We start from the raw sequence: 12,895 nt of genomic DNA, 5'->3' as shown, positions 1-12,895 counted from the left end.
CTTAATTTATAACTCGTGCTTGAGGTTACCTTCATCTACTATCTAACAGTCATTGTTTTAGCTAAATACCCCTCCACTGCACAGATGTTATTAGCCTATTGTTTATTCTGCAGCCACACTTCATTGATGCATTTATCATCAGTAGTGTCCCTGAAGGATGAAAACATTCATTGATGCATTTTATGCGTCTAATGTCTAATGTCTAATGTATGCACCTTCCGCCTAACTAAATTCCTCATTTGTGCAAACATTCCTGGCAATAAACGGTTTCTGATTCTGATTCTGATTCTGATTTAACTTTTTCTTCTTGTGCTTTTATGGAAGACACACATTAAGCTCTGAAGCTTCTGCCAAAGAAAATTAAAAAAATAACACAATCAAAACAGCGGGAGAATTACAGCTATGCATAAAAAAAATGTTTTTGTCACAATTAGTTTCCTCGTTTGGCTCCCAGTTTCAAATGTCACATTATTTGCCTGGTTGCATGTGATTTTACTGCTTGTGCTCCTGTACAGTAAAGGCTATAACAATCACAATAAAACTATAAAAATCGCAACAGCGATGCTAAATCATTTGAATAGGCTAGATATATTCCATAATACCTCAACACTATGACAGAATATTACAGTGCAGTAACGTTTAGCAATGTGTTTTCTAATGCCTCCATATGGCTTTGAGCGTTCATCTTTAGGCTTTTATTTTTGGAAGTGCTTCGCCTCTTGGAGCCTTCTCTGTTAAGACATGGGTCTGCTTATCCTTCACATAGGCAACCTGTCAGTTGAAAACATTCAGATAAGGTGAGAAAACAAACCTGCGTTTCACTTTATAGTTTTTTAATATAGACTCAGGTGCATTATTCATATATATATATATATATATATATATATATATATATATATATATATATATATATATATATATATATATATATAAATGTAACACCTTCACCACTCTGGTTAATATCATCAAATCAAATAATGATACAGCCTATGAATCAAAGGACATTGGATTCTAAATTCAGGGTCAAATCTTATTTTAGTCACCTGTTTTTCCTCATTTTTATTCATTAGTAATACAATGATCCCACAATTGGATCATTTTATATTTTTACACATTTTTATCTCACTCTGTGTGTTTACATTTGCACTGTGGATAAAAACCAAAGCAAGGATATCCACTTTATAGTCTATATAACATGTATCCACAGGCAGTTCAGAAAGTTGTTGTCTTTAACGGCTTCTCCTCATTGGTCCCTTATATAAAGCTTAAATCAACAACAACAATGCCCAAATACATTGTATATTGCACTGACCTTTCCATATTCAAATCACAAATAAAAACCCACCTCTTCAGAACTGTGATTGTGTGCTCCATGTTCTTATTGTTTTTATTTTATTTTTTATTTTTTTTATTGTATAGCTATAGCTTTTTAGGATGAATTTTAAAATGTTTTGTAAAGTGTCTTTGAGTACTACGAAAAGCGCTATATGAATTAAATGCATTATTATTATTAGCTTACTGAAATGGCTAAAAAATGAATAATATAAGTTATAATTAAAAAATATACACTTTAACCCACCCTTATGTAAAAATACAATCTCGAGTCAACACTGTACATTTACATACTCACTTAATATTCATATCAGTCTGAAAATAAACTAATAAATATGAATGGAGCAGTAAAGCTGGGTGTAATACTCTACATCCACATCCCTGCTACACAGCGATGTTGGTTCATGTGCTTTGCTCCTCGACTTCCTTGGATAACTCCACTCCTCTCTCTCTCTCTCTCTCTCTCTCTCTCTCTCTCTCTCTCTCTCTCTCTCTCTCTCTTAGCCCAGCCCCCTTGATCCCCTCTGTCCATTGGTGTCTTCGGGGCCTCTCTTCTGTCCCCCACCCCCTCCTTCCCTTCATAGGTAGTCCATAATGAGTGTCCATTGGTTTTTATTACGGCTTGTCCCCCTCCCACTGGCCGCCTTCGCCCTGCCCATGTTTTCTATGTCTCAGTCCGTCCATCTCCTGACGTTCAAGTTCGCAGGAACGTCACGTCCGCACTTGAACTTGCAGCTCAGGGGGGTATCGCCGTACCCCCATCACTCTCTCTTTGCGAAAAAGTCATGAAGAGGTCCGCACAGCCTGCAGCGCGCGACGCACCACCCTCTGTATGATCTGCAGCTCTTTTTTTTGTTTTTGTTGTTGCCTATTTGGATGTCAGAGTCATCAATGAAGATATTTCATTTGGAGTCTACCTTGTAGGGACGGATTTCCCAATGTGAACTCAGCCGAAAAGCCACCACTAAACCAACATGTCTCGCCGCAAGCAAGGCAAACCCCAGCACTTGAGCAAACGGGAGTTTTCGCGTAAGTGGACATTAATCGCATTTTGACTTCATTTCAGCTGTTTGTCCCTCTCAACGAGCTTTTCTTAAGCACAGAGCAACTTCTTCGGGGGGTTTGAATGGGTAGGAGGCGGCGGACACACCGCTGTCCGGAGTGAAATGACCAAAAACGCAACATACCCACTTACAGGTTATTTATCGTTTAATATCCTCCGGTGGAAGTTTTCAAACAGCGTGACAGAGAGCTACAACTTGTGTAGGTTAACCGTGTTGTATAACGCAGCCCTTTCGCCATTAAAGGGCATGCATGGGCTTTATGGTCGGGGACCTTTGCCTATATGAAGGCAGCCCGAGCACACACTCCTGCTGCCGTTCGGCTCACAAGTTTCCAGGTGGGTCGCGTGAAGCTATTCCAGCACGACAACGCGCGCGCTTCGCTGTGTGGTTCGAATGTATTTCCAGATGTTTTGAGCCGGTTCGGACACCGGGAAGTGGTGTTTACATACACACTTGTCCACAGCGCAGAAACCTCGTGTGCGCTGTGGACAGAATATAGTGCCTGTGTCACACATTCCTCTCAGCTGCTGTAACATCGGGCTTTTTTGTTTTAATGCGCAGTGTGTTATTTCGCCTCGTTATCGGGCAGATGCTGTGTAAAATCCACGTTAATATCCGTGCGCGAGGCTGCTTTACGACTGTGGAAGAGGGAAGCAGGGAAGTGGTTTTACGCGTGTTTTAAAATTGCAGGACATTGATTGAGATTGAATGATTTCTTTTTTTCTTTTTGCCCTGTCGAGACGCGTTTATGTTCGTTGGAGCTTTATTTCCCACCATCCGGATGATAGCAGCAGGAACTGCTTCATTAAACACTTGCATGGACATCAGGGAATGCGGAGACCTCTCCAAATATATTTAAGTCATAAGAGAAGATCAGGAGGCCCCTTATTTCATTTTGTCCTTAATCATTTTTTGGGGCTAGATGTGTCTTTGCACGCTGTTCTCATTTCGGTTGAAACCAATTATGCTCTGGCAACATGAATGCCTTCATTTGAGGGGTAATTGTCAAAAGGTTTGCCAGTGGGGGGCGCACTATGATTGTAGTCCTGTAGGCCATTAATGAACTTGAACTACTTTATCTGTGAGCTGCTTGACCAAGCCCAAGCAGAGGATCGTTTTAATAACACAAACAAGTGATTGTTTATTATATGCTGCTTGTGCTTATCATGTGTGGTTTCTAAAGGAGGAAGAAATAAACTGAAAGATTCAGAATATTAAAAGAAAATGCAGACACATTAAGTGTTTTAGAGACAAACAGTTGTATATGTTTGTGTGGTATAATATACAAATATATACGTTTAAAAACAACAACTTTATTTGCCCTTTAGCGTAAATCAGTTTTATTTTTGCTTTGACCCAGATCTTTGGAATTCAGTTATTTTGTCTGGCATAATAATTATGTTTTTATTTATTCATATTACTCATTTGGAAAACAAAATACTTCAAAAACCCACTTCATATTATCTTGTTTTGAGTCCAATGTTGATCTGTCATCACGTAGCAAAGGAACATATATTTACGTATTTATACGAACGGAGGAAATTAAGCTTCATGCTTGATGCATTTATTTGTTTGTTGTTTTTTAATTACATTTGAACATGATAAAAAAAATCCCCTGAAACGAAATTATTGATCCACTGTTATAACAAGGAGTCATACACATCTAAAACAGATAATGATTTCCCTGATTGTAAAACGGAACTACTCTCTGGCCTAAAACTACTTTAAATTCTGCCGCAGTCAGTTGTCTGAGAAAAGGATTACATTTTAGTTTTCAAAGTTATTCACATCACTCTCGCGTGGCATCAAAATGAGATTATTTGGTTTGAAGAAAATCTTTCCACCTAACTCAGCCTCACACACCCCGCCATGTCCATTGCATAAGCTGGTTAAGATAAGCTCCAGTAAAATAGGGGCAGATTCCCTCATCTTTAATGCAGTTGAACATACAGGTAACAGGGCCTATCTTGCATAGTCCCTCACCACCTTCTCGTCTGACCCAACATGGAATTAAAGGTTGAACCGGCGGCAAGAATTCATCACATCTTATCTCAACATCCCAGTCGGGGTACCCAATGTCGTTTACTGTGTAGCTAGATTACTTCTTTTAAAATGCTCTTTCTCTTCTCTCTCTCTCTCTCTCTCTCTCTCTCTCTCTCTCTCTCTCTCTCTCTCTCTCTCTCTCTCTCTTTCTTTCTCTCTCTCTCTGCCAGTACTTCAGGGACCTACTCCACATCCAACCCCTCAATGTCTAACCTTGGTTCATGAGATCCCAGCACTTTTAACGAAATGGGGTCCAATCATCTTGAACTCAAATTAGAATCTATTTTTTGATTCTCAGAGGTGTTAGGTTCATTAAAAAGCGAGATTGGCAGCACAATAAAGAGGGTCAAGCAACTTAATCGTTTGGCTGCTGCCTGCAAGCTGAACATGTCAGTCCTTATCGAAGTAGTCTGTGTGCTCTTTCTGTCTTTCTAGACACATTTTTATACATATTTTACAACCTGACCTTATTTTCCTATAGATGTCTTGATATGTTGTAGCAATGAAGGACCCTCTGTTGGGCTTTTCCATTGCCTCTCCTGACACATTTGTTTACCAGCTCTACAGAATCACAACCTTTCTCTGAACTCACAATCCTCTTTCTTATCTGTTCGTGCAGCTGAGCCGCTGTCAGGTGTTTTACCAGAAGACTCTCAGGACTCCCCCAGGCTGGCAGTGGTTCAGGGTGAGCCCCTAAAAGGGGACCAGGACCTGTTGACCTGCGGCCAGTGCCACTCCCGCTTCCCTCTGGCTGACATCCTGCTGTTCATTGAACACAAACGAAAGCAGTGCCACGGGAGTCTCTGTATGGACAAACCTCTGGACAGGCCACCGTCCTCCCCGCTCGCCTCTCCCCTCTCCACGTCCTCCTCGCACTCGCGGACCCACCATCAGCACCCGCGGAGGAGGTTTCACCCCGTGGAAGTGGCCGTTCAGGTGTCGCCGCGGGATGAGGATTGTTTATCTGCACCCTTGCAAGGAATAATCCCCAAGCAGGAGAATATCACAGGTAAACACAGTGGGAGCATAAAATGGCTGCCACACAAGAGCAAACAAATGAGCAGGAAAAACAATTGTGGGCAGTGAGTCTTTTAAGGTCTAAAGGTGTGGAGCAGGTCACACTTCCCGAGGTTCATACAGACTTTATTTCAGTTTTGTTCAGGAGGTATGCTCTGTCAGATTCTTCTTTGTTTCTTGCTGTTAGTAATGATTGCATCCATTCTGCACAACCAGAGTGTGAAATATTGGCTGCTGCATGTAGGAGCTGTGAATGTCCCTCAGCTGCGCCATGAACCCACACGAAGACCAGCCGGAGCTAAAAATGATTGTGAGAAATGAAAACAGATAGTGAAAAAGACACACACACAGACAAAGACAGAGACTATGAAAGACAGAGAGAGAGAGAGAGAGAGAGAGAGAGAGAGAGAGAGAGAGAGATTTCTTTTGGTTTGTTGCTGCATCACAGATGTGCTCGGATCCTGTGGTCCCCTCGTTCTCTCTCATGTGGTGGTGAGAGATGTATCTGTATCCCTCCCCGGCTTATTACACCGCCATATCTCTCCCTCAAAAATGCGCCTGCGAGGCTAAAATTAAAAAGAGATAGAAAAGATTATAATTATGCTGAACTGTCAAGGAAGAAGCGTTTATTTGAGGAACCCTACAGCCACTAATTGTTTGTGTTTTTCTTGATTTGAGTAATTAAGGACTTCTTAAGGCGGCTGGTCGGTTTGTTGTTTGTCCACCGGGGCTAAATGAGGCTGGAATGAAAACACGAGTCTCTGTGCAAACAAGCGTGGGTCCCTTATGACTGGTTTTACAGAGTGGGGTTTGATTCTGACCAGCCTATCTGAATGTTTATTCATTTCCTTTAACAGATCCGATATCATGTGCCAGATTGGGATGATTGCCTGAGCAGATTTAATTTGAAGGCAATTCAGGCTAAATGCATGGAGAGCGGTGCTCAATAATGTGCACTGCTGTACTGGAGTATTCAGGGCTGCAGCTTCACAGACGGCATTGTAAAGGGACGACTGTTCACTAGGCAGCCCACTATCATACAGAATGACCACTGTTCAATTGGGTGCAGTTTGTTAAACATCTGCCCTGTGTGTATGAGCACCACGGACACGCGCACACACATCCTCACACACTAAAACATCCAACATGCCTCTTGGCCTTGTCAGCTGTTCGGACATGCTTTTCTGTGCTCATTTAGATTATCATGCAGTGGAGTTCACATGATATCATAAGGTCACTAGCAGTGTGAGTATAACTTTATTTATAGGCGCAATGTGTCTCGACATTGTGTAACTCTCAGGCTTCGCATAATGTCGTGATGCATCGATTGATTTGGTGTTATAAGCCTGATACAACAATTTTTTTTGTAAAACCAGAGAGAACAATTTGTGGTCAAGATTACACATTAAAAAAAAGGAAAAATAATTTTGGGGTAAAACAGAACTGTGCAGGATAGACCACACTACAGTCACATATGCATAAAAGCCTGCTTCCCTCCGCCTCTGTTTTCTGTGTCCAAGATTGATGGATACAGACTGGCAGTGCCAGCGCGCCACCCCGTGCCCCATATGCTAGCTGCCATGTTCTCTCCCCCTGCGCAGTTAGATGCCGACACTGAGATGAGGCATCTCAATACATACTGTCCCTACACACTGTATCTCAGCCAGACTGGCTTCATGTCCAGTTTATTCCAGGGGAGTGTATTATAAGTTACACGCTTAAATATTTACTGCATATGCATTGCATACACTCAAATTAATATGACCCTTCCACTCCCCACCCTCCTCCTGAAATGTCATTTGACGCAGATGGATTTCTGTATGGACAGCACAGCGTATAGGAGCAAGCGCTTGGGCAAAGTTTAGGAAAGAAGCTGCTGGACTAAAGGAGCTGACACTCAATGGTCAAACTTGGACGGGCAGGGGCTGGGGGCGCGGTGGAGGGCAGTTGTCTGTAATACACCGAGAGCCGGAGATGAGGCTGTGCCTCTCGGTCTCCGTCTTTGGGACAGCTGAGGCCGTCTGGGAGTCTCATGGCTGCAGCTGGGGCTGGGGTCTGCAGTCTGGAGCTCTGGGCCGTTAGAAGAGGGCAAAGCAGCCTGCGTGCCATCATTTGCATGATAAACAATTTAAGATATGCATAGGGACACCGTCGCTTGTCTCCAGATTATGGATGGCCCAGAAAAAGAGCAGATGACGGTTTCTCACACAAATTATGTGACTGCGGTGTAAAACTGGATTTATGTCACACGATGCAAGCACTATTAAGCAGGCATACTGGTGAAGTGGATGCATAGCTTTAATTTGCATTCACATTCATTATTCCACGGACTAAATTGTAAACAGGGCAATAAATGATTGTTTGGTCTCCCTGCGTTGAGTAATCGGAGCAAGATGCTTTGCATTGTTATGATTTAGGATGCACTATCATGTCCTCTATATACCATAATTAGTAATTTTACAAAATCATTTCTCTTCACTACATTTTATTAGTGTGGTTCCACATTCTTGTGCTCATATTGCTACATAACTGTGGCCTGTATTTATCCATCCCGGCATTAGCACCTCTTGCATTCTCGCCAGTGTAGCCATGTGTGTTAATGAGGCCATTGTAGCCGCTCAAATCGACCACTATCTCACACTTCTGCCTCTTTCCAGCACACTGCCTCTATTGTAACCTGGACTCTGAATCAATACTGAGTTAATTATGGCAGCCACCTTTCCCCTTATTTCCTCTATGAGGAGGAAAACATTCAAAACAACTGAGCGGTATTTCTTGTACCACATCTCTGTGGCTGTAGAGTGTCTTCATGCAGCAGCTTGCCTGTCCTGTTTGTCCCTATGTGTTGTGGAGACAAAGGTATTTAGCAGGCTCCCTATTGGCATGGTGCCACCTTTCTCTAACCCCCCCCCCCCCCCCGCACCCATATACACACTGGGTATCTGTCAGGCAGAACTGGGGGGCTGGGCAGTGCACGGGAGTGTGTGTGAGTGGCGGGGGGTGAGAGGCGTCTTGGTAGTGATATCTTTTTCTACTGTGTATGTGCGTGCGTACCGGTCGCTTTGCGAGTCCACATGTGGTGTACGCCTTTGTTTCGGTGATCACTTTAATTGATACTGAAAAGGCACAGATGCATGCTATTGTAATTATTGGACACCAGCTAATATTATCAACATAACCACTCCATTGTCTGTACAAAACTGACTCTAATTTGATCCTACAGTTGCTCGGGGCTCTGATGAAATCGGTCCTATTTTTGGCTGTGGGCTCCACAAAGTTTTAATGAAGGTGAACAGGAATGTTTTTTAGGATGAATTTTTCATAGAGGACATTTTTGTATTCCGAAGTCAAACTCTAAACACCCACAAATGTTGTCGGCAGAGATTCGGCAGCCTTTGTTGTTGGATTGAGTGTTAGTGGCTCTGGCTGCATTCAAGTGCTGAAGTCTAGTGGATGTTTACATCCCGAGTGTGGATGTGGTGTTAAACTAATGTATGTGCATATGTGTGCACGTGTGTGTGTATGAGTGTGGTTTTGACCACTTAAACTGTTTATAGCTTTCCATATGTGTGTGTGAGAGAGAAAGAGTTTGTGTCGGCTGTTTGTTAAAGCTTTACTACTCTGGGCGTGCAGGCTCAACATGAAAGGGTCTTTGACTTGGCAAGCCTCGCCTGAGGACACCCCTCTGTGGACCCTGCCAGGCCAGACTTGGCACAGAGCGCTGGGCCTGAGGGACGGGCTGAGCCTAAACGTGTGCGTGTGTGCATGTGTGTGTGTGTGTGTGTGTGTGTGTGTGTGTGTGTGTGTGTGTGTGTGTGAGAAAGAGAGAAAGAGAGCAGAAGAGAGAGAGAGAGAGAGAGAGAGACAGACAGAGAGAGAGAGAGAGAGTCAGAGGAGGTGTATCTGTATGTTAAAGCAATGTTTTGTGGGTTTAGGAAGCCGGACTTATGTTGAGGTGGCTGCTATGTGTGTGACTGACAACGGGAGTGTGTGTGTGTACTTAAGGGTAGGTATGTGTGTGTTAGTGTGTGCTGTCCTCAGGGCTGCTGGCTTGGGCTTCCTGTGTCTCTGTTTGTCTTTTAACCACCACGGAAGAAGAGCCTCAGGCCATTCAGGTGGAGGCTAGTTCAAGTATGCGCACAGTCACAGACACACACAAGCATGCACACAAAAAGAAGCGTATTTATTTGCATGCACCCGCCCACAAATGCACACAGACTCACCTGTTTTATAAGCACAACAATGCCCCCAGACACGCACACACTCACACGCACACACACGTACAGTGTAAACCCCCTTCTGTGAACCTGTGTTTTGTCTGTAATAAATGTGTTGTGTCAGAGGCCCCATGATGTGTTGCGAGTTGATTAGATCTGTCAGAAACATATGATACTTATTTCAGCCCACTCCCCTTCGTTTTCCCTCTCCCTTTTCTTTTTCTCGCTCTCCTTTCCTTTCCTCTGTCGCCCTATCTCTTTTTCTCCCTCCCTCCCTCTCTGACCCATACTCTCTCTCCACACATTGCTCCAGTAGTTTATCTTGAGGGACTGGAAAGTTTTGGCTACATTAGCGTGTCTACACCTCTTAAAGGCTTCCAAGATCCACTCATTCTCACTCTAGGAGATTTGGCTGCAGAGCAAGCCAAAAGACACTCACAAATACGCACGCACGCACGCACGCACGCACGCACGCACGCACGCACGCACGCACGCACGCACACACACACACACACACACACACACACACACACACACACACACACACACATTTGCTTCCTCTTTCTATCCTTTTACCTACTGTCAAACGAAGCTATACGACAGAAACAACCTTGTTTGTCCACGGCCACGTCATGCGGGATGAAAAAGTATCCTCAGAAATGAGCGTGTCTTGCTGCTGTCCTGTCAATAGCGTGGCAGCCAGTCACATCACAGGGTCAGGGGTCACCTGACAGCGTCAGGGCCTGTCACGCCAGCCGCCGGCTTCACCACCTGCAGGTTAATGACTTTATTTTTAGACAGAACAGAAACAGAGAAGAAAAAGTGTCTTTGATACAGCTGTGGCTCAGGAAGTGGTGGATGAGAGCAAAAAGGACAGGAGCGGTATTTTAGGAAGTAGGCAGGTTAGTTTGGGGTGAGAATGGGAACAGAGACTTTTAAAAAGTAATTTTCTTCTTAAAAAATAAATAAAGCCCTTCTTTCCTTTATGTCCTTTAGGTCACTGTTTGATTCCGATCCACATTTAATTATTTATTTCCTTCTGTCTCGTACTATCACCTCCTGTAGTCAGTATGTCAGCTCAACCTCTGCTGTTCCTATTGTGACTGTAGTGTTTAAAGCTGTGGTGCTTTTCGACCATTGCTTTGTCTTTCTCACACCCACGGTGATAATGCTGAGGCCATGGGAGAGCCACAGTGACGAGGGCGTCATGTTAGTCTGAACCCACTGATCCTGGTCACTATCTCTCTTTAATGTTTCTTCCTCTACTATCTGTCCCGCTGCAGGTCCCAGCGCGGGGCTTGGCCTGTCACACTGGGCCTGTCTCTGGGTGCGTGTTTGTGCAAGTCTGTTTGTACCTTTTGTATGTGGCTGGGTGGTCGTCTACAGCTGTCTCTGGCCAGCCTTATCTCGACCAGAGAGATACAGGACAGAGAGAGGGCCCCTGCTCTGCCGTTACACTTGTGAAAACTCACAGCCCTCTGCTTGTGTGTGTGAAGGTCTCAGAGTGCTCCAGTGTGTCCATGAGCATTCAAACCATGTCTCCCGCTGCACTTTTTCATGAATGTGTACTAATAGGTTGCTGTATTCCTCAGGGGGGGTTTGTGTTTAAAAGCTCATTGCCTCCTAATAGCTCAAGTTACATTTGATCTTAGATTCAAATCCCACGTCTTTTAAACGATGATCAGAAGATACGGGCCTCATTCATTTTTAAGAGTGTTAATTTGGTTATTAGAATCACTTTAGGCTATATGGTGATGTTGATGTAACTGTAGTTTGTGCTTGGCACAAAGGCACGCAGGCACGAGCTGGCACCCCAATGAGATCGACACACACCGTCATTACTTATGCACAATGCATGCACACACATACTTACACCTCCATCCATCCCCCACACCAAACTGACCCCCAACCCTCACAGCGCAGACACACACACACAGACACACACACACACACACACACACACACACACACACACACACACACACACACACATATACACACATTCATAAATGCACACTCCCGTCCCAGGCACCCTTTACTTTTGCAGGCTGAATCTCACTGATAACATGCTGGCGCCCTCATTTAAATTTGAAGCGCTTCTTTAATCTTCAAAGGCCTGATTGCTTTATGAATATGCATGGACTGAGCTGACTCTCAGTTCATTACCTTGTTGTAAATTCTAATGACCATTAGGGCCCCGCGCGGTAATTGCCAATTGTTTTGCATTTTTGATTAGCCCATTACCGGAGCGCATTCTGAACATGTATGCCCTGCCTGCCTGCCAGGCCACGGCAAGAAGCAGCAGGAGGGAGGGAGAGGAGAGGAGGGGAGAAAAAAAGGGAGAGCGTGTAAGGGAAGGTAGTGTGAGGGGCAGTGAAACAGAGTTTAAACAGCGAAAATATGGATGGTTGCCTCAAAATGTAAGTTTTGTTTTGGGAGCAAAGCAGGTTGAGCTCGAGGGGGATAAAAGACACAATGCTCGAAATGTAGAACTGGATGTTCCCTAAACAAGCTCCATCCAGCTTGTTTCTGCAGCGCTTGAGTGCAAGAGCGTGTACCTTGATGCATTTATGTCAGCATGGTGTGTTTGTTGACTGTGTGCGCCGACGTCCGCCTCACTGTGTACATGTCCAAGTTTGCGTGCAGTCGGGTGAGTTGGATGCGGTGGGAGAGCGGAGGGGAGGTTCTGGTAGTGCATCCCAATGCAGGCCGTGCCTGGGACTTATGAAAGATTGATGGCTCCTAGCAGAATGCCATAGCCCCGCTACAACTTGATAACATCTAATGGATAATTTAGCGCTCTAAAACCGGCAGGCTGGTCCCCTTCTCTAGCAGGCAGGAGAGGACAGCAGCTGCTGGGCTTTTGGGGCGGCTGTGTGCCGGAGCGATACACAAGGACAAGCAGGAAGAAGAGGGAGAAAGGAAGTGAAAGAGGGATAGAAAATGCGAGTGAGTGTATCTCTCTCCCCTGCCCGGAGTGAGTTTGTGCTGTCACAATTGTTAGCCAGGAAACTCTCTGCCCCCTAACGACATGCACCGTAACCTGTAAATATTCCTGAAATAGTCGGCGTCGGGTGGGAAGAGGAGCTGGAGTCTTTCAGCAGGATGTAGCTTAACTTCTGGAAATCTTCCATTTCATGGTTGAGTGGAAACACAGCAACAATTAAATTATATTTAATTTAAAAACTAAACTAAATAATTAATGCTTTGGTTTTAGCCACC

General features: G+C 44.3%; 1 protein-coding gene across 1 annotated transcript in view; it reads left to right on the top strand.

Annotated features, from left to right (window-relative positions):
* Positions 1 to 2,306: 2,306 nt before the first annotated feature.
* Positions 2,307 to 12,895, top strand: part of LOC306737769 (B-cell lymphoma/leukemia 11A-like) — a gene marked incomplete at both ends in the record, with an annotated part of 32,106 nt that continues 21,517 nt past the window's right edge. Inside the window, 2 exons of the mRNA XM_079219556.1 lie at positions 2,307 to 2,361; positions 5,059 to 5,448. Coding sequence (XP_079075682.1) covers positions 2,307 to 2,361; positions 5,059 to 5,448 — 445 coding nt within the window. The remainder of the gene's footprint in view (positions 2,362 to 5,058; positions 5,449 to 12,895) is intronic.

This window comes from Taurulus bubalis (genome assembly GCF_910589615.1).
Source record: "Taurulus bubalis genome assembly, chromosome: 6".
Lineage (NCBI taxonomy): Eukaryota > Metazoa > Chordata > Actinopteri > Perciformes > Cottidae > Taurulus > Taurulus bubalis.
The sequence above is the reverse complement of the archived record's forward strand: the minus strand, read 5'-3'. Positions and strand labels throughout refer to the sequence as shown.